Source organism: Castor canadensis, chromosome 9, assembly GCF_047511655.1.
Source record: "Castor canadensis chromosome 9, mCasCan1.hap1v2, whole genome shotgun sequence".
Taxonomy (NCBI): domain Eukaryota; kingdom Metazoa; phylum Chordata; class Mammalia; order Rodentia; family Castoridae; genus Castor; species Castor canadensis.
The window spans coordinates 53714993-53740521 of NC_133394.1; the positions used below are offsets into that span (position 1 = coordinate 53714993).

Below are 25529 nucleotides of genomic sequence, written 5' to 3' on the forward strand. Positions count from 1 at the left end.
TTTTAGTAACTCACAATAATGACTTGCTGAATTTTTAATTTTCAGTTTCTTCATTTTAAAATTAGATGATAGGGAATACTCTTACCTCTTACGCTTATAAACTTCTGTGAATATAGAATACATAATCATTCTCCCCAAATTAAGTTTTCTTTTTATAATATTAAAAATGAAATTTTGTAATATTAAAAAAGAAATGATTTTTACATAAAAATATTTTAATTTTAGGGAGATAGTATTAAATGTTCACTTTAATTATAACTAGGTGACTCTGGAGAAGATCTTTTGTTTGGAACATCAGATGGAAAACTTGGGCTTATTCAGATCACTCCATCCAAACCTATACACAAGTGGGAAATTCGAAATGGCAAAAAGAGGGGAGGTATGCTTTTAATGTAGTTTACATTCTGAAATTTCTAATCTATTAAGTAAAATAGATTATATAATTCATTCAGTTGTATTTGTTCACATTATATGGCAGACTTAGCAATTCATAGAGCTACATCTGATATATCTACTATTTGTATATTTATCAGGTCTATTATATTATAGACATAATTTGTTTCATGGAATGTTTTATGAATTTGCATGTTATCCTTACACAAGGGCCACGCTAATCTTCTCTGTATTGTTCCAATTTTAGTATATGTGCTGCCAAAGTGAGCACAGACATAATTTTTTTAAAAGTAAGAAATGTTAATAGTAATTTGGGATAGATTTTTTTGTAAGTTAATGTCCATCATGCTATACTATAATCCCTTTTTAATTGTAGGGAATTAATTGGAATCTGAGAGTTCTGGACAGGATGCAGAGAAGTAGTACAGGGGGTCAGAGAATATTCCTATTTTCTAAGGAATTTATACCATGTTAAGGGGAATGTCCACCTGAGGAAGGTACACCTTGGAAGGTAGTTGGCCATTTATATGAATAGGATGTGTTTATATGTATGGAGCTATAGAGAGGCAAGAGCTGAGGGAAAGGAGATGGAAACTTGGGGCCATTGCCATATTTTATAGATTATATTTCAAGCCCTGGAAATAGCTGAATGTGAATGGAAAAGAGAGAGGCACCTGATTAAGCTTAAGTTGCTTTTTTCTCCAACCATTCTGAGTTACTCTATACACTTTTCGTTCTTATTTAGCATATACTTGACTATTAGTTTTCATAATAACTGATCACATCTTTTCTTAAAGGTATTTTGTGTATCGACAGCTTTGATATTGTGGGTGATGGGGTTAAAGATTTACTTGTTGGGAGAGATGATGGAATGGTGGAAGTATATGGTTTTGGTAATTCAAATGAGCCTATTCTACGATTTGATCAGGTAAGTTAATTAAAAAAAAAACTGTGGGGGCTGAGAATGTAGCTCAATGGTAGAGCATTTGCCTATCATGTATACAGCCTAGCACTGGAAAATGAAAAGAAGTAAGAAGACTGAATGTGTGTTATTTGTCAAATTATTATAGAGATGACTGAAGTTTTGAATTTTATTAAGTGAAAATATACGAAAATCTTGTGTTCATTTAAAATATTACTATTCTTGATGTTATCACAATCTTCTCTAGACTACACTCTTGTGTTTGAATAATAGAAAATTACTTCTAAGCTGAACAGTATATTACTTTTTCACTATACTTTTAAAGATTATAAATTTTTTAGGTATAAACTAGTTTGCCTTTTGCCTTAGTTTCTTTTTATTTGTGGCATTGGGAATTGAACTCAGGACCTCACACTTGCTAGGCAGGCACTGGTACTGCTTGAGCCACTCCATCAGCTCTGCCTTAGTTTCTGTAGTGAATAATAATACATTGTAGGAGTAAAACTTACATGTCTGTGTGTTGTAAATGACATTTTTTTTTAAAAAGAGTTTTAGCATAAACTTAATATTGTTAGGACAGTATCAGAAATATCCTTAAGCAGAGAGGAATAGTGGTTTCATTTAATGGGACATCTTGTGATGTTTTCATGCATATATACATTGTGTAGTATTTAAATCATATTAAGCATTTCTATCTCTTGAAGCATTTATTATTTTATGGTGAAAACATTCAAAATCCTTTCTTTGAGATTTTTGAAATATAAAGTACAGAATTACTATTTATCTGTAGTCACCCTGCTGTACAATAGTAAGAACTTTTTTGTGCCATGACTAAAGAATTTCTTACTCCTATCTGACTGTAATCAGATAGGAGTGATCTTTAGTAATCATTGATCAATATTTCCCTGTAGCAGCCTACCCCCTACTCTCCCGAGCCACTAATAGGTACTACTCTACTCTTTTAACTTTTGTGAGATCAACATTTGTATATTCTATATATAAGTGAGATCATTCAGTATCTGGCTTACTTGGCTTTCTATGCCTGGCTTATTTCACTTAGCATAATGTTTTCCAATTGCATCTGTGTTGTCACAAATGACACAGTTTCATTCTTTTTGTGGTTGAATAGAACTGCATTGTGTAGGTAGAATTTTCTGTTTTTATAAATTGGAATGTTAGTCCATTTTTTTGTTATTATAATGAAGTACCTGAGAAGGCTACTTTGTATAGCAGTTTAATTTGGCTCACAGTTCTGGAGGTGCAAGATCTAGAGGCTTCATCCGTGATGGTTTTCTTATTGGTAAAGTACCAAGGCAGCTCACAGTGCCACAAGGCAAGAGACAGGGTATGCATGGTATATGTGGTCTCTCTTCCTCTTAGAAAGCCACTAGAATCCAGTCAGGGGCTCCACCCTAATGACCTTAATTGATCACTTCCCAAAGGGTCCCACCTCTAAACACTGTAGTTAGATTAATTTTCCACCCTCTTAATACCATTAATATGACTTAGGGATTAAACTCTTCCATGAAAATGTGTATGTGGGAGGGGTACATTGGAAGCACATTCAAATATGGAACTGGTGTTCCATTCCAGGGTGTTCCTATCTTGCCTCATATAGGATATAGTGAGTCTGTTTTGAAAAAAAAAAACTCCATAAAGTATGTCGTATAGATAATATGGTAATTAAGCTGTTATAAAATTGAGTTTTATTTTATAGATTTAGTTCATATTTGTTCATCTTTGGTGTAAGAAGTCATTTACTAATGATGCAAGTAATAGTTTAGGCTTAAAAGTCTATAATCATAGTCCTTTGTTGATGATCTGCTTTCTCTTATCAGCCCTTGAGAAACTTTCCTATTTAGTCTTGAAGTCTCCTGTTTGACTTCTATTCCAGACTTCAGTAAAGACATAGCATTTACCTGCTCAACTACATCTAGCATTAAGAAGCCTATCTCCCAATTTTTTCTTATGTTTTTTTTTTAAATGATATAGACACTGCTTTCAGAGCTTGTATCTATAAAAATGAAAAAAAAATAATAGAACTTATGCTGAAACCGGTCTCATTCTAGCAGTATGTAATATGTATATGCTAATAATTAGGATAGAAATTTTCAATGCTTATAATTAGATTTTATCCTTTTAGTCTCATAGTAAATGTTCAGTTAAATATATGTTGAATAGACATCTGGAGCCAGGGAGATAAGTTTTGTGGCTTATTTTAACATACCATTGAAACTTAGTTATTAATGAAGTGCTTGGTCTTAAATTTATTTTAGATGTTGTCTGAAAGTGTCACATCCATCCAGGGTGGTTGTGTAGGGAAAGATGGTTATGATGAAGTCGTGGTGTCCACATATTCAGGTAAAGTAAAACATAATCAGTAGTTGAAAAATAACAAATCTTAGTAAATTTATTTTTATGACTTCTTTAAAGCTATTAATAGGTCACACTTACCTACAGCATTATAAACTTTATTGGTTAAAAAATAAGAGGAAGGGCTGGGAATATAGCTCAGTGCTTGCCTAACTGGCATGTGTGAGGTTCAGGATTCTATCCCCAGCACTGAAAAAAAAAAGAAAGGAGAAAAAGGAGGGAGAGTAGACTTGTTGATTTATAAAATAGTTAATATTTTTAAAAGTATTTAACATGTCTTTATTACCTTTGAAAATGAAAGGGTATTCTTGGGTTTAATTTGGTCTGTTTTAAATTAAATTGTAAATTCTTCGGACTATGTGCATTTCCTACAAAAACTTGCTTGCTTTTTTGCAGTCTTATAATGGTCATCTGAGATTTTAAATTTCCATGAAAGTAATTTTTCTTTTCTTTTTTTTTTTTTCTGAGATAGGGTCTTATTATGTAGAGCAGGATAGTCTATAGAGTTTACTTATGCAGCCCAGGCTGGCCTTGAACTTGAAATCCTCCTGCCTCAATCTCCCAGGAGTGTGCCATCACACCCACCATGAAAGTAATTTTTGAAAAGCAATTCTAATTTGTTAGCTATTATTAAGTTTTGTAGAATATGCTGAATTATTCCATACTTTAAAACTAGTACTGCTAAGAAATGAAAGACTCTTTTCTTTCTTTCTTCTTTTTTTTTTTGGTGACACTGGGGTTTAAATTCAGGGCCTCATGCTTGCTAGGCAGGCACTCTACCACTTGAGCTATTCCACCAGCCCTGAAAGACTCAGGATGCTTAAATATTTTCTTTAAGGTTTGACTATTTTCCAGCTTGATTTTGTGTTTTGTTTTGCTTTTTGAAAAAATCCTAGGACTAAGTTAGGTTGATGTTGGTGGCAAAGGGGCATATATATTGGAGTTTCTGATACATAATATATAACATATCTCTTACACACTAGTTGCAATAAATGGTACATGATTATAATTCATCTTTACAGGCTGGGTTACAGGTCTGACAACAGAACCCACTCATAAGGAAAGTGGGCCAGGAGAAGAACTAAAAATTAAACAGGAGATGCAGAATAAAATTTCTTCTTTACGGTAACTTTGAGTTTTTTGTTTGTTTTCATCTTTTGAAAGTATGTAGTTGTTGTTTTGTATTACTTATAGGTCTACTATATTGCGAAGAACATTATACTTATTTATCACTTTTTAAAGTGATAAATGGGTTTGAGAAAATTAGCAGTAAATGCTGATTAAATTTTGGAGTTCAAAATACACCTTTTCTATTCATTATTCTATGTTGGCTTTTTGTCAGATCCAGAATTGTATTTTTTTATGTTTAGTCATAAATAGTTATAGTGATTTGCTTTTGTTTTTCACAGACATTAGAAAGAAATATAACTCAGATGGTTATATTTCTCATCAACTTTAATGTTCATTGTCTTTGGGGACCCTTCTGAATTTGTAACTTTGGCTTATGAGTTTTCTTACTGGAACTGAATAATGTTGACTCTTAGATGTGGGGATTGCTTTCACAGTCTGTTCAGTTTGACATGTCCAGTGAACGTGCATCCCAGACTCATGGAAGGTTGCTTCATACAATGAGGAAGTGAACATTGCTGAAAATTTTAATGACCATTCACCATACTGCAGCCCTTACTAGCCTTTTTGGGGAGTGAGAGACTGATGGAGACTGGTATATTTTTGGTGTTAGTTGAAGGCTGTGGGAACTTTTAAGTCAGCAAATGCCCGAAGTACTAACATCACAGGCTAGTTCATTAAAGCCATTAGAAGATCAAACTTTGATGCTTATGTAAACAAATATACCAGATTCATTCAGGATATCCTACTTCATGCAGTAAGCATAGTAAGTAGCAGCTGGGCGTGATGGCTCACGCTACTAATCCCAGTACTTGGAAGGCAGAAGCAGAAGAATTGCTGCAAATTCAATGCCAGCCTGGTCTACATAGCAAGTTCTAGGCCAGCCTAGGCTACATAGGGAAATGCTGTCTCAAGAAAACAAACAACCTCCCCGCAAAAAATTGAAACAACTACCACCACCACCAGCAACATCAACAAAAAAGAATACTAGGAATTAATGGCTACTTTCTCACATCCTCAATATAATACCTTTTATTTATAACCAACTTTCCCATTACACTGGAGTGTGAGTTATGTGACAGACTTCTATCATTTTGTTCATTCAGCTCTTGGAACACTGGTCAATACATTGCTGTACTGTAATGTATATGTAATATTTATCAGTAAATACTTGTTGGATGAATGAATCTTTTCCTTTGTTCCTTAAAAAAATCCCTTTCAAGCTCTTTCCAGACCTTTTCCCTAAATTGGGAACCCATTTTAGGGAAATGTAACTGACTCAGATGTTTGTACACATTCTGAGGATCTCAATGTTTATAGGTGACAAAATTGTGTGTATTCTCCTATAGGAATGAGTTGGAACATCTTCAGTATAAAGTACTGCAGGAAAGAGAGAACTATCAGCAATCTTCTCAGTCAAGCAAAGCGAAATCAATAGTTCCTTCCTTTAGTATAAATGACAAGTTTACATTAAATAAAGATGATGCCAGCTACAGCCTTATCTTAGAGGTGCAGACCGCAATAGATTATGTTCTAATACAGGTAAGCAGAATGTCCAATTTCTTAGTTTGATGATTGCATCTGTTTTGCAAAACAGTCCAATTATTATTATAGACCATTTTTAGTTTTAGACAGCAATTTTAAGTGATAATGGCTTCTTAATCTTTCATTAGATAGTTTGCTCACAGGTTATTTGAATTATATCTTTATTTTTTTTTTATCCTATACTTAGCAATCTAACAAAGATGAATGAACTTCAGTTTCAGAAAGAGATAGAAAGGACAATAAGGATTTTCTTCTTTGGGTATCCTCTGGGAGAATCTTAACAGAGATGAATCCTAGAAAACTCCAGCATTTAATGCCCTTGTTACAACTTTAAAAAAATCTGCAAATACTACGATGATGACCTTATAGTATATTTTACTCAGTAACTGAGTAGTTTCTATGTATGTCAATAGGCAAAGTAGATAATTCCAAAGGGTGAAATCTAGGGATAAAACATGCAACTCCATCTGTTTGTTTGTTTATTTGTTTATTTAAATTGAAAGAGATTCAGGAAGGAGAAAAGAATAATAGTATGAATGGAAAGTAAAAATAAGATGAAGACCCATAAGAAAATGAGAAAATAATAAAATGGAGGAAGAAGACAAGATTTAAAAAGATGTGGTGGAGAGATCAGAATAACCCTTGAAGGTAGAAAACACTCTTCAGTAATGTTAGCTCAAGGCTATTGCATTGAACAACTCTAGGAGGTCCATTCGTATAGAACAGTGCAACTAGTAACTGCTTCTTTAGAGGAGACTACCAACTAACTACCTTCTTTCTGTGTAACAGATGACATTAAAATTGAAAAAGTGAGCTGATATAATCAGAATGGCCCTGTGATTATTTATAGCTCTAGATAATGTCTTAAGCACTGACAAAAATAGGAAGATTACACTTTTACAGGAATGGTAAAAGGTGATTGATATTCTATGCTTTCTGGTAATCAAAATTAGAAAAGGTAGATTTTAAAATAAAACTTATTCCTTATTAAATTTATTTTCTAGAAGTACAGACTATCAAGTATAAATTAGGAGAATTTATACTCTCAAATTAAAAAATGAACATAAATGAGAACTAAGAAAAACCTTTAGAGATAACATATTTTATGAATACTTTAGGTTTTCATCTGAACCTTTTTTTTTTTTCTAATAACTGTAGAGTGATGTTCCAATAGATTTACTTGATGTGGAGAAGAATTCTGCTGTTGTTAGCTTTACCAACTGTGATTCTGAGGTGAGTAGAAAATAAAAAACTTTCTGTCATGTTTTTACTTGCTATTTCAAGTAAAGTCTGAAAATACTATGAGGGCTTGGTGTTTCTTCTTTAGTCATTCCTTTTATAACCTTTCCCACAAAATCTGCTTCTGTTCTCTTTCCCTATCCTCAGGTAATTCAAAACCTGATGTTTCCTAGATTCCCTAGATTCTGCCACTTCTACCTCTGTAACTCTCATCATTCTGCTCAGCTTCCTTCCTCTTCTGTTAACTTAGTTTAGGCCCTCATCATGTCCTGCTGCAACAACTTATTCCATCAGTTTCTCCGCCTGCAGTTACGCTTGTCATCTCCAGATTGCTATATACTGCCACAAGAGAGGTCTTCCTAACACACAAACATCACAGGATCAATTCTCAAATATTCCTATTTCCTAATAGATATCAGGCTAGATTCCTCACTGTGGTATAGGAAACCTTCCATAATTCTGCTCTTAATTACTTCTCCAACTTATTTTTCACTAATTGCTACCTCCCTTCCTGTGTACTTTATCTTTGCCAAACTGAAGTTTTTCAGATTTCTTGAAGATGCTATACAGTGTCATATATACCTGCTGTTCCTCAGAGGTACCACTTTTTTGAGGGCTTGTTGAATGCTTAGCTTTCATTCAGGAGACAGTTATTGTGCATTTACTGTTTGCAAAGCACCTGTAATGAGATCATGCCAGTGCTTTGGAAAATGCTTACCATGTCACTTTATTCTGCTTGGTACTAGCAGAGCTTGGTGTTACCCCTGAAGAGAAGTAGGGAAAAGATAAAGTGCAGATTAGCTGCACTGGAGAAGGCAAACCAGTGCAGCAGAGAAGAGAGACCTTAAGTGGTGGATAGTAGCTCAGTGGTGGAGAGCTTATATAGCATGTGCAAGGTTTGATCCCCAGTGCTACTGAAAATGTAGGGGAGAGGGAGGAATAAATGTAGGGGAGAGGGAGGAATAAAAGAATGGATGAAGAAAAAGGTTGATATCTATATGAGGGACTTATATAGATTATAGTTTCATAGTAAGCATTTTCTTTTCATTAAGAGAAAAAGTTATGGTTGTTGTTTATGTTATCATATATGGTTTGTCATCCCTGTTTGAGGGTAAAACATAGAGCTTGTATTTGTTTGATCATTTAAAAAATCAAATTAGCAAAAGGAAAAAAAGAAAAAAAAACAAATTAGCATAAACTTTATTTATTTTTTTTTTTGATGGGATTAGGGTTTGAGCTCAGGGCTTCATGCTTCCAAAACAGTGCCACTAGTGCCTGAGCCATACTTCCAGTCCATTTTGCTCAGGTTATTTTGGAGATAGGTTTTCGCAAACTGTTTGTTAGGGCTGGTCTCAATCCGTGATCCTCTAAATCTCAGCCTCCCAAGTAAATAGGATTACAGGTGTGAATCACCAGCACTTGGTCATAAACTTAAAATTTTTGATGTGTAAGTTACTATGAAAAATTAAGCTATTTCATTTATATCACTGCAGAATTGTATACTGACTATTTTATACAGATTTAAAACCTATTTCTAGGACAGTAGCTTCTTAAAACAGAAAACTTATTATGGAGATTTCAAATATAGACCAAAGTAGAAAGACAAGAATAATAATGTCTACGTGCCCATCACTGATTTTTGACAGGTGGCTCTTCACCTTCTCCTTTTTTGCTTCTAAACATATTTCTTTTTATCAGTATAATTTTATCCATAAATACTTCAACATATAATGTTTGATTTTCATAAGAGTTCATTTATTTTTAAGTGTGATCCATCTTCCCTATTTGTTGAGTTTAAATTATTTGAAATTATGTTTGAACATTCTTTCTGATATCAGCATCCTTTTTATTTTTTTGACTATTTATTAAAAATGGGGAAATACCATTACATGAAAATTGCATATAAAAATATTTTATACTGCTTTGTCTTTTTTTGTAATTCATGCACCTAGACACATTTTCCTATTTTTAATATTTTAATATTCAATTTCAAGTAATCATAATATTTAGAGGAACCTCTCCAATTCAATTCAATAAACATGTATTTAGTGCCTACAGTTTACTAGGCATTGTGCTGTTTGCTGGGAGTATAGAGATAAGATATTCCTCTTTACTCTGTATTTGTGAAAATTAAAGACATTCAACTTCAAACATTAATGCCTTTATAATGTAAACATTTGGCATTCGCATTGTTAGTTACAATTTTAGAATAACTCATAATATTTATAAATGTTTTTGTAAAAAAACAAGGTGGAAAAAGCATGAGCTATAGGTATTATAGCTACAAATATGAATTCCAGTTTCATAAGTAACTACCTTTGGGGAAGTTCACCTAACCCCTCATAACCTCAGTTTCTTCATCTGAAAAGCTTCCTTGTAAACTTAGTGCATAAAGTTGTAGAAGTAAAGGAAAACATGTTTGGAAAGCACTTAGCACAAACGTTAAGTATTCAAGTCAATGGTAAACATTATTACTGATGATGCTTTTGTTGTTAACATGGATTTATCCTTTTCTTCAACTTTGAATTCTTCCTAGTCAAATGACAACTTTCTTCTTGCCACTTATCGATGCCAGGCAAATATGACAAGGCTGGAGCTCAAGGTAAAAATGTTAGAAATTGCCTTTACTTGAATGTTTGAACTTTCTCTTTATTCCTTCGTGTGTCCTAACATGTGATGTCGTTTCGTTTTATTGAATTTCTCCATGAAATGAATCATTTTGGAGTAATGACTTTAGAATGGTCAGCTGGGTTTTAATTTTTCCAAACCACTTTATCTGCTTTATCTGCAGTCAGTTACCTTCTCTAAAATTATTGATCGTAAAGTTTCCTTTATCTGGAAAATTTATTTCTAATTTTTATTATGTAAAGTCTTAAACATATATAAAAGTAATGAATGCTCATGGCTTTATCACCAGCTTAGTAACAGTCAACTCATGGCATTCTTGTTTGTACTATCACTTACCATCTTAGATCAATTTGAAGCAAACTCAAGGTATTTATATTTTCATTTGTAAGTATATGAATATGTATATCTAAAAGATAATTACTCTTTGTTTAACATAACTACAGTACTGTTATCAAACTGAAAAATTAGTAATAATTCTTAATATTATCAAATATTTAGTATTCATGTTCCACAGATATTTATGCTTGAAGATTAGTCCAGTTATGATTTAAATAAAACCAATTAAGTTATTAAAGTTATCTGGGCATTTCCCTTTATATTTTCCTACTGATTAGATTTTGCCTATTGCATTCCAGTGATTTAATTTATTACCACCTATAAAGAAAACTTTAAAAATATCAATTTAGCATCATTTTTATAATTAAATATTGAGCATAGCACACAAATCCATTTTAGTTTTTTTGTAGTGTGAGATTTTTAAAAAATGTTTAGTTTTGATATACATACCTATTATTTAAAGATTAAGAACTGTAATTTTTCCCTGGTATTGCTGATGTTCTGAAACTCAAAATATGTTTTTTTAAAGAGAGATGCTACTATACAATACTTTTTATACATTGAGTTAAGCAAGTCCCAATTAAAAACAACTTTTTCCCTAAACAGTCCACTTTGTGGACATAGCATTTTTGCTAGTTTGGGATAAAGATATCTGTAAAAAGAGATTCCTAGTGTTGCTTCCATGCACATGTGTATCGCAACCCACATTGGTTCATCTCTGCCAGACTTCTTCACTACTTCCTGGTACCCTTTCCATAGTGGCCTCTGCCAGTTTAAGATTACTATATTCACTCCTCTACAGTGCACACATCAACCACATTCAAGTATTAGGTTTCCTTCCCTTTCCCTATTCCTCCCGTGTGTGTTCTCCCCTTAGTGTGTGACCCATGTCCAATAATATTACTGCATTCGTTTTATAATCCCCATATAAGGGAGAACATAAAATTTTTGGCCTTCTGAGCCTGGCTAACTTTGCTTAAGATGATGTTCTCCCCTTAGTGTGACCTGTGTCCCATAATATGCTGCATTTGTTTAGGTCTATAATCCGCATATGAGGGAGAACATGTGATTTTTGGCCTTCTGAGCCTGGCTATAACTTTGCTTATGATGATACTCTCCAGTTCCATCCATTTACTTGCGAATGACAAAATTTCATTCTTCTTTTTGGCTGAGTAAAATTCCATTGTGTATAAATACTACATGTTCTTAATCCATTTGTCAGTAGTGGGGCATCTTGGCTGTTTCTATAGCTTGGCTACTGTGAATAGTGCTGCAATAAACATGGGTGAGCAGGTTCCTTTGTAATAACTTGAGTCACATTCCTTCGGGTATATCCCTAGGAGTGGTATTGCTGGATCATTTGGCAGATCTAGGTTTAGTTTTATAAGAAGCCTCCATATTGTTTTCCAAAGTGGTTTTACTAGCTTACATTCCCACCAGCAGTGTATGGGGGTTTCTTTTGCCCTGCATCCTCGCCAACATTTGTTGTTGGTGGTGTTGGTGTTGTCCCGTATGCTAACAGGAGTAACATTGAATCTTAGTGTGGTTTTGATTTGCATTTCCTTTATGGGCAGGGATGGTGAGCATTTTTTCATGTGTTTTTGTTCATTTGTACTTCTTCATTTGAAAAAAATTCTGTTTAGTTCAGTTGCCCACTTCTTTATTGGTTCATTAATTTTGGGAGAGTTTAGTTTTTTGAACTCCTATATATTCTGGTTATCAGTCCTTTGTCTGATGTATATCTAGCAAATATTTTTACCACCCACTCTGTGGGTGATCTCTTCAGTTTAGAGACCATTCCTTTTGTGCAGAAGCTTTTTAGTTTCATGTAGTCTTATTTGTCCATCCTTTCTCTTACTTGCTGGGCTGCTGGAGTTCTACTGAGGAAGTCCTTGTCTATACCTATTGCTTCCAGAGTATTCCCTGCTCTTTCCTGTTCTAACTGCAAGGTTTCAGGTCTGTTATTAAGGTCCATAATCCACTTAGTTAATACTAGTACAGGGTGACAGGCATGGATCTAGTTTCAGTTTTATGCAGGTAGATAACCCTTTTCCCAGCAACATTTATGGAAGAAGCTGTCTTTTCTTTATTGTATGTTTTTGACAACTTTGTCAAAAATAAGGTTGTTATAGCTGTGTGGATTCATATCCAGGTCCTCTGTTCTGTTCTGCTGATCTTCATATCTGTTTTTGTGCCAGTACCATGCTGTTTTTATTGCTGTGGCTCTGTAGTATAGTTTGAAGTCAGGTATTGTGATACCTCCAGCACTGCTATTTTTGCTCAGTATTGCCTTGGCTATTCGTGGTCTTTTATGTTTCTAGATGAACTCTATGGTAGATTTTCAATCTCTGTGGTGAATGTCATTGGGATTTTCATGGGAATTATATTGAAAATGTAGGTTGCTTTTGGTAGTATAGCCATTTTTATTATGCTGATTCTGCCAATCCATGAACATGGGAGATCTTTCCATCTTCTGTAGTCTTTCTTGATCTCTTTCTTCAGTGGTTTGTAGTTCTCCTTGTAGAGGTCATTTATATCCTTTGTTAAGTTTACTCCTAGATATTTGGAGGGGGGGAGTTGAGGCTATGGTAAATGGAATTGTTTTCCTATATTCTTTCTCAGTTTGTTCTTTGTTGGTGCATGAAAACGCTATGGATTTTTGTAAGTTGATTTTGTGTCTTGCTACATTGCTGAAGCTGTTTATGATGTCTGGGAGTTTTTGGGTGGAGTTTTTTGGGTCTTGAGGTATAAGATCATACCATCTGCAAATAGAAATACTTTGACTATTTCTTTATCTATTTGTATTCCTTTTATTTCTTCTTGCCTTAATGCTCTGGCTAGGAATTCTAAGACTATGTTAAATAGGAGTGGGGAGAGTGGGCATTCTTGTCTCATTCTTGACTTTAGGGGAAATGCTTTCAGTTTTTCCCCATTAAGTATGATGTTGGCTATAGATCTGTCATATACAGCTTTTATAATGTTGAGGTACATTACTTCTATTCCTAGTTTTCTTAGAGCTTTTATCATGAAGTGGTGTTGAATCTTATCAGAGGCTTTTTCTGCATCTATTGAGATGATCAAGTGGTTTTTGTCTTTGCTTCTATTAATGTTCTGTATTACATTTATTGCTTTGCATACATTGAACCATCCCTGCATCCCTGGGATGAAGCTGACATGGTCACGGTGGATGATCTTTCTGATGTGTTGTTGGATTTGATTTGCCATTATTTTATTGAGGATTTTTGCATTGATGTTTATAAAGAGATTGGCCTGTAGTTCTCCTTTGTGGATATGTCCTTGTCTGGTTTTGGGGTGTGTAATACTGGCTTCATAGAATGAGTTAGTCAGTGTTCCTTCCCTTTCTATTTTGTGGAAAAGTTTAAGGAGTGTTTGTATTAGTTCATTTTGGAAATCTGGTAGAATTCAGCTAATAATCCATCAGGTCCTGGAATTATGTTTTTGGGGAGACTCTTTATTGCTGCTTCACTGCTTCGATTTCATTACATGTTACAGATCTGTTTAGGTGGTTAATATCCTCTTGGTTCAGTTTTAGGTGATCATAAGTATCTAGAAAATTGTCCATTTCTTCAAGATTTTCCAATTTATTGGAATACAGTTTCTCAAAGTAGTCTCTGATGATTTCCTGTGGTGTTTGTTGTTATCTCCTGATTTTTGTTTCTGATTTTGCTAATTTGGTTCTTTCCCTTCCTCATTTTAGTCACATTTGCCAGGGGCTTGTCAATCTTGTTTATTTTTTCAAAGAACCACCTTTTTGTTTTGTTGATTATTTGTATGTTTTTTTTTGGTCTATATTTCATTAATGTCAGCCCTTATTTTTTATTACTTATCTCCTTCTTGTTTTGGGTTTTGCTTGCTCTTGCTTTTCTAGGAGTTTGAGATGTAACATTAGATCATTTATTTGAGTTCTTTCTGTCCTTTTGATATATGCATTCATGGCTATAAACTTTCCTCTTAGAACTGCCTTTGCTGTGTCCCATAGGTTCTGGTAGGTGGTGTTTTCATTTTTATTACCTTGCAGGAACCTTTTGATTTCCTCTCTTATTTCTTCTGTGACCAAGTGATTGTTGAGCAATGTGTTATTCAGCCTCCAATTATTGAGTTAGTCAACTCAATTTTTGAGTTCTAGTATTAATGCATTGTGATCAGATAGAATACATTGGGTTATTTATTTCTGTTTTCTTTAATTTGCTGAGGCTTGCTTTGTGCCCTAAGATATGATCAATTTTGGAGAAAGTTCCTTGGGCTGCTGAGAAGAATGTATATTGTGCTATTGTTGGATGAAATAGTCTGTAGACATCAGTTAGGTCCGTTTGGTTTATGGTGTCATTTAGGTCTAGGGTTTCTTTGTTGAGTTTTTGTGTGGATGATCTGTCTATTGGTGATAGACAGATCATTCCACTACCATTGTGCTTTTAAGTCTTTTAGTGTATATTTGATGAAATTGAGTGTACAGGTATTGGGTGCATATAGGCTGATAATTGTTATTTCCTTTTGATGTATTGCTCCTTTTATTAGTATGGAGTGTCCTTCTTTATCTTGTTTGACCAATGTAGGTTTGAAGTCTACTTTATCTGGTATAAATATTGTTACTCCTGCCTGTTTTAGGGGCATTGTCTTGGTCCATCTTCTTCCAGCTTTTCACCCTAAGCCAGTGTTTATTTCTGTCAATAAGGTGGTTCTCTTGTAAACAACAGATTGTCAGATCTTCCTTTTTAATCCAGTTTGCCAAATGTTGTCTTTTGATGGGGGAATTGAGTCCATTGACATTCAGTGTTAATATTGATAGGTATGTGGTGATTCCTGCCATTTAGTTGTTTTTGTAGTTTAGGGATTTGATTGTGTGGAGCCAAGTCAATGCTACTCTCTGATTCCTTGTTTCATCTTCTTGGTTTGATACTTCCCATCTTCTCATGGTTTTTTTTTTCTTTCATTTTCTGTAGTGGTGGCTTGGTGGTCATGTATTGTTTCAGTGTCTGTTCTATGTGGAAGATTTTTATTGCTCCATCAATTTTGAATAATAACAATTTTGCTGGGTAGAGTAACCTAGGGCTGAACTTATTTTCATTCAGTGTCCAAAATACCTCACTCCATACCCTTCTTGCTTTTAAGGTTTCTGCTGAGAAATCTGCTGTTATTTTGATGGGTTTATCTGTATACTTTATTTGTTGTTTCTCTGTTACAGACTTCAGTATTCTTTGTCTGTCCTGTGTGCTTGTTGTTTTAGATAATGTGTCATGAGAGGTTCTGTTTTGGTCAAGTCTTTTTGGTGTTGTGGAGGATTCCTGTACCTGAGTGGGAAAAACTTTCTTGATATTTAGGAACTTTTCTGTTATTGTGTTACTGAATATATTATGTATCCCTTTGGCATGCACCCCTTCTCCTTCTTCAATGCCCATGATTCTCAGGTTTGGTCTTTTGATGGAGTCACTTGAGTTCTTGCATATTCCTTTTATAGCTCTTGAGTTGTTTTACTAAGATTTCTTCTGTTTTTTTCTTTAACTTCTATTTTATCTTTGAGCTCTGAGATTCTGTCTTCCACTTGTTCTAGTCTGCTGGTGTGGCCTTCCACTGTGTTTTTGTTTGACTAAAGGGACTTATTATTTCCAGGATTTCTCTTTAATTCTTTTTCTGAGGTTTTCCATATCTTTGTTTAACTCCTCTTTTATGTTTATTGTTTATAACTTTAATTCATATATCTATCTTTTTATAGTGTCCTTTGTTTCACTTTGGTGTTTGTTGAAGTCCTCTCTGAGTTCATTTATTTCTTTCTGTGTGTTCTCATGTTCTTTATTTTTGGTGTCTTGAAATTTCTTGAGTGCATCTTGTACATCATGGTTAACCATGTCTGGTATCTTCTCCATTTATTTTTCAGTGATATCTTCCAAAATTGCTTCATTGAGGGTTTTTTTGTGGGTATCACAGGAATCCTTAGTGACATTTATCTTTGTTTTATTGAGGTCAGGAACTGGGTATCCGTTTTCTTCTTTTCCCACTGAATCCTGTATTGATTTGCTTTTTTGAGGGGAGTGGTTTCCATCCCTCCTTCTTGCCATTGCTCCCCTTGGTGTTGTGCAACTATGGTTTTGATAGGCTAGTTGGTGGTTTTGATTGCCTGGTTTCTTTCCCTGATTTAATTTTTGTGTTGTGAGTGACTTGGTTGTTAGTTAGGTTGATGTGCTCTTTCTGTCCCTGACTTAATGGTGTAATTTAGCAATAACAAAATCACAGGGTCAATGCCAGAGCCATTGTTTACATATTATACAGAATACCCCTTGATGATAATATCTGTAAACAGTGGGAGTTGGGTCAGGTGATGGTCATTAGGTTAATTATAGATTTTGGAGAACTGGTAAAGGTGGCATTAAAAAGGGGGAAGAGATATGGGGGCTGCTGGGTTTTGTGGCCCTTGTGTGTGTGTGCGTGTGTGAGTGTATCTCTGCTGTAGTGGAGGGCGATTGTGTCAGGGATTGCAGGGGACTGGAGTTGTGTACAGTTGGTACAGTAGGCTTGTCAGAGGGTGGTGAGTGTGTGGTAGGGAAGGGTAGTATGGCAAGAGATTGGGGAAGGATAGGTGGGGGAGGTGAAGCTGGGGGAAAAAGTGGATGAGGAGAGGTAGAAAGAGTAATTGGGCAGAAGATCGGTGAAGGAGGGAAAGTATAGAGGGTAAGAATAGGGATAAAATAGTGATGGTGATGTTAATAATACAGGAAGAATAAAAAATAAAATTTTAAAAACACCAGGGTCAGGAAGCACAGAAAGTTCAATCTTTGGTAAAAGTTCTGCAGTTACTCCTTATATATCCAATCCTGGTATTGGTGTACAAGCTGAAGCTCTGATCTGGTCTCACCAGGTGAATGGTTTGTGAGTAGTATTTGATTCCTTTTGTCTCCAAGATTAGTTGGAATTGTGGGGTAAGGTAATACTGCCAGCTTGTGTAGGGTGGTCAGAGGGACAAAAGAAATTTCTGGATGAACCAAGAAAACTATGAAAAAGGAGAAGTGTAAGGTGGACTTATGTTGCTGTATGATAAAATATACTGACACCACCATAATAAAAATAATGGAGGGTATTTCCAAGCCTGAGTAAATACAGTGTGCAACAGAATAGTGTCTAGAAATAGAGCACACATTTATGAGAACTTAATGCATGCCATACCTACTTAGGGAACATTTTTTATTCAGTTGCTACTTCTGTTTAAAAAATGGTGTTGGCACCACTGGCCTTCCTTTGGAAGAAAATTAAGTGAATTCTTTTCTTTCTTCACTTTCCTTTCCCTTTTTTTCCCCTCTGTCCTCTCTTCCCCTCTATTTTCCTTTCCCTTTTTCTTTCATGATGGAGATCAAACCCAGGACCTCATGCATGCTAAACAAGTACCTCATGCATGCTTTACTACTGAGCTACTCCCAGCCCCTACTGAGTTTTTATGACAAATATAATAAAGTCAGATAAATTAAGTACCTAGTTATTTAAAACGAAGAACAGTTAACTATCTTCCAGATAATAGGTAATTAACAATAAAATATAAAGATAAGCTGTGAATCGTTAATAACGAAGACCATTGAAATAAGGAATACAGATAGGCAGTTCATAGAAGAGGAAATCAAAACAACTAACAAAAATTTTTTCATTATTAGAGACATTAAATTAAAATAACCAATTTCTGCTTATCTAACAGTCTGGCAAAAATATTTAGGAACAGCATCATAGGTAACAGGATGGGTAAGAGGACATTGCCAATCAAAGTTGGTGAAAAAATTCTTAGTCATTTTGAAAAACAAGTAACAGTGCCATTTAGGAGTATCTGTTTAATAGCAATTAAGTCACAGTAATAAACACACAGATGTACATATAATTAATTGGAACATTGCTTGTAGAGGCAGTAAAGTGGAACCAAGAGACTACTCATTAGTGATTGAATGGTTAAATAAATAACTATCCCTACCATGCAATATTACAATATACTTGTGTCAGTCACTTTTTTGTTGTTGTTGCTGTAACCAAGTACCTGAGAGAAACAGTTTAAGGGGAGAAAGGAAATATTTTGGCTCATAATTTCAGAGGTTTCAGTCCATCACATGGTGGGAAGGTTGTGGCAGAGCAGAGCAGCTCACCCCATAGTAGGAAGCAGAGCAACCAACAGGACAAAATACAGCCTCCAAAAACTGTCCCTACTGACCTACTTCCTCCAACTAGGTCCCCCACCAAAAGTTTCCATGATCTAACAGTAATGCCATCAAATTATGAATCCATCAAAGGATTAATTCATTGATTAAATCAGTGCTCTCAGAATCCACTCACTTCCCCAGAATCCTCAGTTGGTCACCAGGTCCCCAATACATGATCATGTGGGAGATATTTCATCTTCAAGCCATACCAATATATGTTAGCATGGAGGGAATTCCAGAAAAGCAGAAAAATGCAGATAAATCCATGTGTGTTTGTGTGTATGTTTATAATGATATGAAGAAAGATATAAAAAGAAACATACCTGTGGGGTGTATAGCAGTTTATACAATATGAGAGAGACATGAGTGGTTGGGTAGAGGAGGGAGATAATGATAATAGAAGAGGCAGAGATAAGGGGAGAAAATTGAGTGTTAGAAATAAAAGCAAGATGTCCATGATATAGCTGGGCCCCAATGGATTATGCCATAATCCTAACTACTTGAGAGGCTGAGATTGGAGGATTGAGATTCAAGGCCAGCCCAGGGAAATAGTTTGAGAGACTCCATCTCCAAAAATAACCAGAACAAAAATGGACTGGAAGTGTGGCTCAAGCACAAAACTCCTTTGAGTTCAAACCCTGGTCTCACTAAAAAAAAAAAGTCTATGATATAAACAGAGTTCTTTCCTATGAATTATGTAGTGTCTGGTTTTTGTACTTATATATACATAGACATATAAAAGGATAACTACCAAAATAGTAATCATAATCATCTCAGGGTAGTAGGATTTCAGGGGGCTTGTATGCTTATACCAATTTTGCTTTATTGGAATTGTAAAATAATAAATGTGAATTATTATATTCATGATTAAAAATGCTTTTTTCTTTTTTGGCATTGGCTTGGGCCCTAGGCAGATGCTCTACCACTTGAACCACTCTGCCAGCCCCTTCTGCATTGGTTGTTTTGAGGTAGGGTCTTGCTTTATGCATAGGCAGGGAGGTAGCTGAGATGCCAGGTATATACCATCTAACTTAGTCATATATTGACATGGGGTCACTGAAACTTTTGATTGGGGCTAACCTTGAACTGTGATCCTCCTGATCTCCGCCTCCCAAGTAGTTAAGATCATAGGCTTGAGCCACCATACCTGGTCAAAAATGCTTTTTTTTTTTTATATAAAATTTTAGTATTTGTTTTGGAAGTGCTCTCTCTCTCTCTCTTTTTTTTTTTTTTTTCCGATATGGAACAGTTCATGAATTTGCACAGAAACTTGTGTGTCATCCTTGTGCAGGGCCATGCTAATCTTCTCTGTATCATTCCAGTTTTAGTATGTATGCTGCCAAGGTGAGCACTGAAGCGCTTTTTACTGTGGAAAAATTCTGCTTCCAGTGCAAGCCTACTTTTTAAAAATAAACCCAAAATACAGATTTATTAGGACTGTTCTGCTCCTTTATTTTTATTCATTAGCTTTTTAATCCTCTTATCTTTCCTCTTTCTCTATTTGTAAGACATCATAAAACATTTATTTTTCTCACATGCCATAAAAGGTATAAGGTAAAATATGGGTTAGATAAAAGAGGTTTATCTTTGTAGTTCACCAAGTGTTACAGTCTGCCTCATGAATTGGAACAGAGAGAGAAGCTGGACAGCTTTATGTTCCTCTTAATTTAGGTCTTCACAGTTTAATAAATCATTTTCTGTTAGTATTTTGAATTCTTAGAATATCAAATCAGCCATATTCAAAATAACCTGGAAAAAATTTCCAGTCTACCTATGCCATAATTAGTTATGATGTGCTTCTGTATTTTTATAGAAAGTTAAGAATTAAGTTCTTGGAAACATTTCTTTCTGTCAATAGATTTTTGTAACAACACTTCTATGGTATAATCCCATTTCCTAAGGAAATGAAGTCTTCATATGAGTTTTAGTTATTTTGAAAATTCATTTATGTTTAGATTTTAGCCATTTTCTTGTGAATCTTATAAAACATATTATGCACCTATCTTTTTAGAAATGACAGGATAGTACTTGAGAATATGTGTCTTGTCTTCATATGGCCTAGGATTATTAAGTATACACAAATCCACTGAAAATATGTGGTAGGGATAACTTAGAGATTGATTAATTTTGCTATTGACAGTGAAAATAATTTTTAGTATTCCTTTACTCTAGTGTCAGAAAGTATTTAATACAGTGCCATTATAACCTTCAAAATAGTAAAAAGAAATTAAGATATAAGTACTTGATAACTTGTGTTGCTCTTTGAAAAAATACTTACGCTGCTAATTATTATTTCCTTTTCTCCTTTATGCTGCATCAGATTCGCTCAATTGAAGGCCAGTATGGCACACTTCAAGCATATGTGACTCCCAGAATTCAACCCAAAACCTGTCAGGTCCGTCAGTACCCCATCAAACCTCTTTCACTCCATCAAAGAACTCACTTTATTGATCACAACAGGTAGGACGAAGGAGAGAACAGTTTATTTTATTTTACTTTTTTTTTTTTGGTTGACTGGAGTTTAAACTCAGATTTGTGCTTGCAAAGCAGGCCCTCTGCTACTTGAACCACACCTCCAGTCCATTTTGCTCTGATTATTTTGGAGACGAGGGTCTTATGAACTGTTACCCATGCTGGCCTCAAACTGTGATCCTCCTGATCTCAGCCTCCCAAGTAGTTAGTATTACTGTTGTGAGCCATTGGCACCTTGTTGAGAGCAGTTTATTTTTGTTATAGTACTCAGATGAACCTCCTTTTAACTTTTGTAGTATAAATTCTATACTACGTTTAATGCTATTTCTACATTTAAAATTTTAAGTAATTCTTATGTGTTTACTATGTAGTTATTGGCTTAACATTTTAAATAAATATAAGATTCTTTGACTTACTTTAGAAGCGGTATTGGGTTGTACTTTTCTGTCTTTCTCAAATATCACCATTCTGAAACTACTAGGTTAGTAGTTTTCTCAAACATCTGTTATGAGCAAATATTGTTTAGCATTTAGATTATACAGTAGTTCTCCATGAACAGGGATTCAGTGTATTAGCTTCAAACATATTTCTTTCTTTTTCACCTCTGTGAATACTGATAGAGTAATTGATTATCATAGTTCTTATTATTTTTGACTTCCATTCCAACTTAAGGATCCTCCTGTTCATAGGGAACATGGGCTTAAGTGAAAGAGAAGGAAAAGAAATGAACAATTTTTGAATAATTTTTCTGTGTTATATGCTTGTGTTTTATCAATTATTATTTTATCAGTAAGATAGGTCATGTCTCTATTTGCAAATGATGAGAAATCAAGGCTTGGAAAAGTAACTATCAGATTAAAAAAAAAAACAGAGTTATGATTTAAGGCCAAAGCCTTAGGCTGCTTTCTATTGCAGCTTATAATTTAAAAGATAAGTCATTTAAGCTATTCATGGTGGCTCATGCCTGTATTGCTACTGGAGAGGCAGAGGTTGGGAGGATTGTGGTTTAAGACAGCCCAGACAAAAAGCCCATCTCAACCAACAAGTCACCATGGTGGTACAGGTAGGAGGATAGCAGTCCAAGACTGGCCCTGGTCAAAAATGTGAGACCTACCTGAAAAATAGCTAAAGCAAAAAGAGTTAAGGGTGTGGCTCAAGTGGTGGAGGTCCTCAGTTCAAACCATAGTACTACCAGAATGGGGGTGGTGGTGGGGGAAGTCAGATATAAGGAGGAAAATTCCTAAAGAAGATTTCTGGAAAGCATTAAAAGGACTACATTCACAGAATTTTTTTTTTGCTAGGCAGTTGCTCTACCACTTGAGCCCTTTTTTGTGTTGGGTATTTTCAACACAGGGTCTTGAGAACTATTTACCTGAACTGACTTCTAACCGCAGTCCTCCTGATGGCTGCCTCCTGAGTATTACAGGTATGAGCCATCAGTGCCCAGTACTAGCGGAAGATTTTTGCACATGGTTTTGACTAAGTGTGGTTAATAAATAAATAAATAATAAAAAAATTTCAAAACCAAAAAATGTAAATTTCCATACACATTATGCAGCTTAGTGGATGCAGAGAAGCTCTCAGTTCTGTGTTACCCTCACTAGTGTTTAAAACATTGTGTGATATGCTCAGTGTTTCTCTGCCCTTAATTATGTGAAAATATGCCTCCCAAAAAAGCAAGTGGTACCCAAATACTAAAAGTTGTGGTAATCTTCCTAAGCCAAAAAGAAAATATAATGTGCTTAATTTAAACAGTGAAGTGAAAATTTGAGATTTGTCGAAAGGTGGTATGTCTTTAGCAGAAGTTGGCTGGCATTATGGGAAAAATGAATCAAGCATCCACAGTACAGCACTGAATTCTTTACATTCTGAGTATTTGTGGTGTTTACTCAACAGGCAGTCTCCTTGGAACCATATACACTTGGATACCAAGGGTCCACATAGATTCTTTTTGATGTGACTTCCTGCTTAAGCATGGATGGAGGCAGCATGCTGTACTAGAAGGAACAGCAAACTGCGAATCAGAGACTTGGGTTATAATATGTTCCTATGGGATTTGGGGGAAGTGATGTAATTGCTCTGGATTTTAGGGTTTTTATCTGCAAATGAGAGGACTGATCTGAACAAAAGATACTTCCAGCTATTTGATTCGTTAATTCTATATCTTATTGAAGTTCCTTCTGAACTTTTCATCTGATATACTTTATATTTCTTCAGTTTTTGCTGATTATCCATTTGATTTATTTTAAACTTATTTTAATTATATTTTCAAAATAGAATCTATTATGTATCCCAGGCTGGCCTTGAACTTGATTCTCCTGCCTCAGCTTCCTAAGTGCTATAGGTGAGTGTCACATCATCATGCCTGGTGTTGGTTTATTTTTCAACCTTTTTCCCCCTTGTTACTTTATTATGTGCTTTTGCAAGATAGAAAGTATTATCCCATATCCCTGCAAGAAAAAAGCTATTCTCTAACTTGCCTACTGGCACACAGCTGGTAAATAATTCAGCAAGGTTTCAGATCTATTCCTGCCTTACTTAAAGGCCCAGTTCTTTGCTCCACATTATGCTGGTTCTTCCCCTAAGGGAATTCATGTGTAAGTGTGTTTGATAGTCTTTACAGTAGAAATACTCAATGAAACTTAAAAGAATGTAGTTGGGCATGATGGCGTATGCCTTCTAGCACTCAGGAGGCTGAGGCAGGAGGATCTCAAGTTGGAGGCTAGCGTGGGCTACTTAGTGAGACAAAAGAAGAAAAAGAGAGAAAGAAAGAAATCTAAATAAACTTAATTTTATTTGTAAAGCATATTATCATGGAAAAAAACCTATTTATATGCTTGTAGCATTACATTTTTTTCATAAAATTAAAATGTTCATTTATTTGATATGATTAATTTGATAAAACATTAATATTTGTTTAGCTACTGTTGTGAAATGCTGCTTGTAAATATGCACATATACTACTTTCACATATTCAAGCAAATAAACACATGCCTGTGTTACAGACCCATGAATACACTGACTCTAACAGGCCAGTTCAGTTTTGCTGAAGTTCACTCCTGGGTGGTTTTTTGCCTGCCTGAAGTTCCCGAAAAACCTCCAGCAGGAGAAAGTGTGACATTTTACTTTCAGAACACCTTTCTGGATACACAACTGGAAAGTATCTACAGGTAAGTCAAACTTACGACTGATTCACAACTCTTGTCATATGTACATGGGATATCTTAAGTTTTTCATTCTTTCAAAACAGGAATAATTTCCAAACCCTATAACTAAAACCTAAAGTGTTCAAGAGAATCTATTGAAAAATAAGTAGAATTACTGAGTTTAGAAAAGTGATTAATAAAGATGAATATGCAGGGATCAATACCTTTTCTAAATTCCCAGCAATAACTGGTTAGAAAATAGCTTTAAAGACCCTTTCAGAATAGCAATAATGAATGTCCACATAAAGGCTGTAGTAATATTTGTCATTAGAAATATGCAAAAGCTTCATGAAGAAAACTATAAAATTTTATTGCTGTAAAACACTTGATTAAATGGCAAATATATTCTGTATATTCTAGTCACCAATATAAAGACATTACAATGGTGGCAGTCCTTCCCAAATTGATTTGAATATTAATACTGATTCTAATGCATATTGCATGCTATTTTTCAAGGCCCAACTTAAATAGCTACTTTTCTGAAACCTGAAATATGACTTCCTCTCTTTTCGTAGCTTTCTGTTTGTTTTTCAATGCTGTGGATTGAACCCAGGGCCTCAGTGCATGCTGACAGTGCTCTATCACTGAGCTACACCCCTAGCCCTCTCATAACATTCATAACATTTTATTCTTTTCTGTCTTTGGTGCTTATTTGCTTGAAGTATATAATAATTTTTATGTAAGCTTGTCTCTCTAAGTTAGACTGTGTCTTTATGAGGAGAATCTGATTTTTTGAGACAGTGTCTCGCCACTTATCCTAGGCTGGCCTCAAACTCGTGCAGCACTGTGCCCAGCTCAGAGTCTGTTTTTAATTATCTTTGTACTATAGTTCAAGTACCTAGCACATGACTCTGCACATAGTAAGTCCTCAATAAGTGTTTTTCAGGTTCCCAAATAAAAAATACATATTTGGAGGTAGTATAGGAACTTGTGCTCTGGTTTGAGTCTTGGCTCTGACTCATCAGATCTGTGACCTTAGCTGGTTGCTTAACTCCCTGAACTTTAGTTTTCATTTCTGAAGAACAGAAATAGTAACATTTATTTTTATTGAATTGTGATGATTAAAAGAAGATAAACCATGTTAGTCATACCATATTGCCT

The 25529-nt window shown here is 34.8% G+C and overlaps 1 protein-coding gene and 2 non-coding genes across 4 annotated transcripts in view; 1 reads left to right on the forward strand and 2 right to left on the reverse strand.

The window, feature by feature from the left end:
• Nucleotides 1-25529, forward strand: part of Bbs7 (Bardet-Biedl syndrome 7) — a 42682-nt gene that overhangs the window by 13173 nt on the left and 3980 nt on the right. For both annotated transcript variants that reach the window (XM_020156707.2, XM_074041644.1), the window contains exons 7-15: nucleotides 263-379; nucleotides 1191-1321; nucleotides 3592-3676; nucleotides 4711-4813; nucleotides 6166-6358; nucleotides 7520-7594; nucleotides 10137-10202; nucleotides 21071-21210; nucleotides 24228-24392. In XM_020156707.2, the coding sequence (XP_020012296.2) occupies nucleotides 263-379; nucleotides 1191-1321; nucleotides 3592-3676; nucleotides 4711-4813; nucleotides 6166-6358; nucleotides 7520-7594; nucleotides 10137-10202; nucleotides 21071-21210; nucleotides 24228-24392 (1075 nt within the window). The remainder of the gene's footprint in view (nucleotides 1-262; nucleotides 380-1190; nucleotides 1322-3591; nucleotides 3677-4710; nucleotides 4814-6165; nucleotides 6359-7519; nucleotides 7595-10136; nucleotides 10203-21070; nucleotides 21211-24227; nucleotides 24393-25529) is intronic.
• On the reverse strand, nucleotides 558-664 carry LOC141411146 (U6 spliceosomal RNA). Its single transcript, XR_012435987.1, has one exon. It is a non-coding gene; the product is annotated as a U6 spliceosomal RNA (small nuclear RNA).
• LOC141411151 (U6 spliceosomal RNA) lies at nucleotides 19995-20102 on the reverse strand. Its single transcript, XR_012435992.1, has one exon. It is a non-coding gene; the product is annotated as a U6 spliceosomal RNA (small nuclear RNA).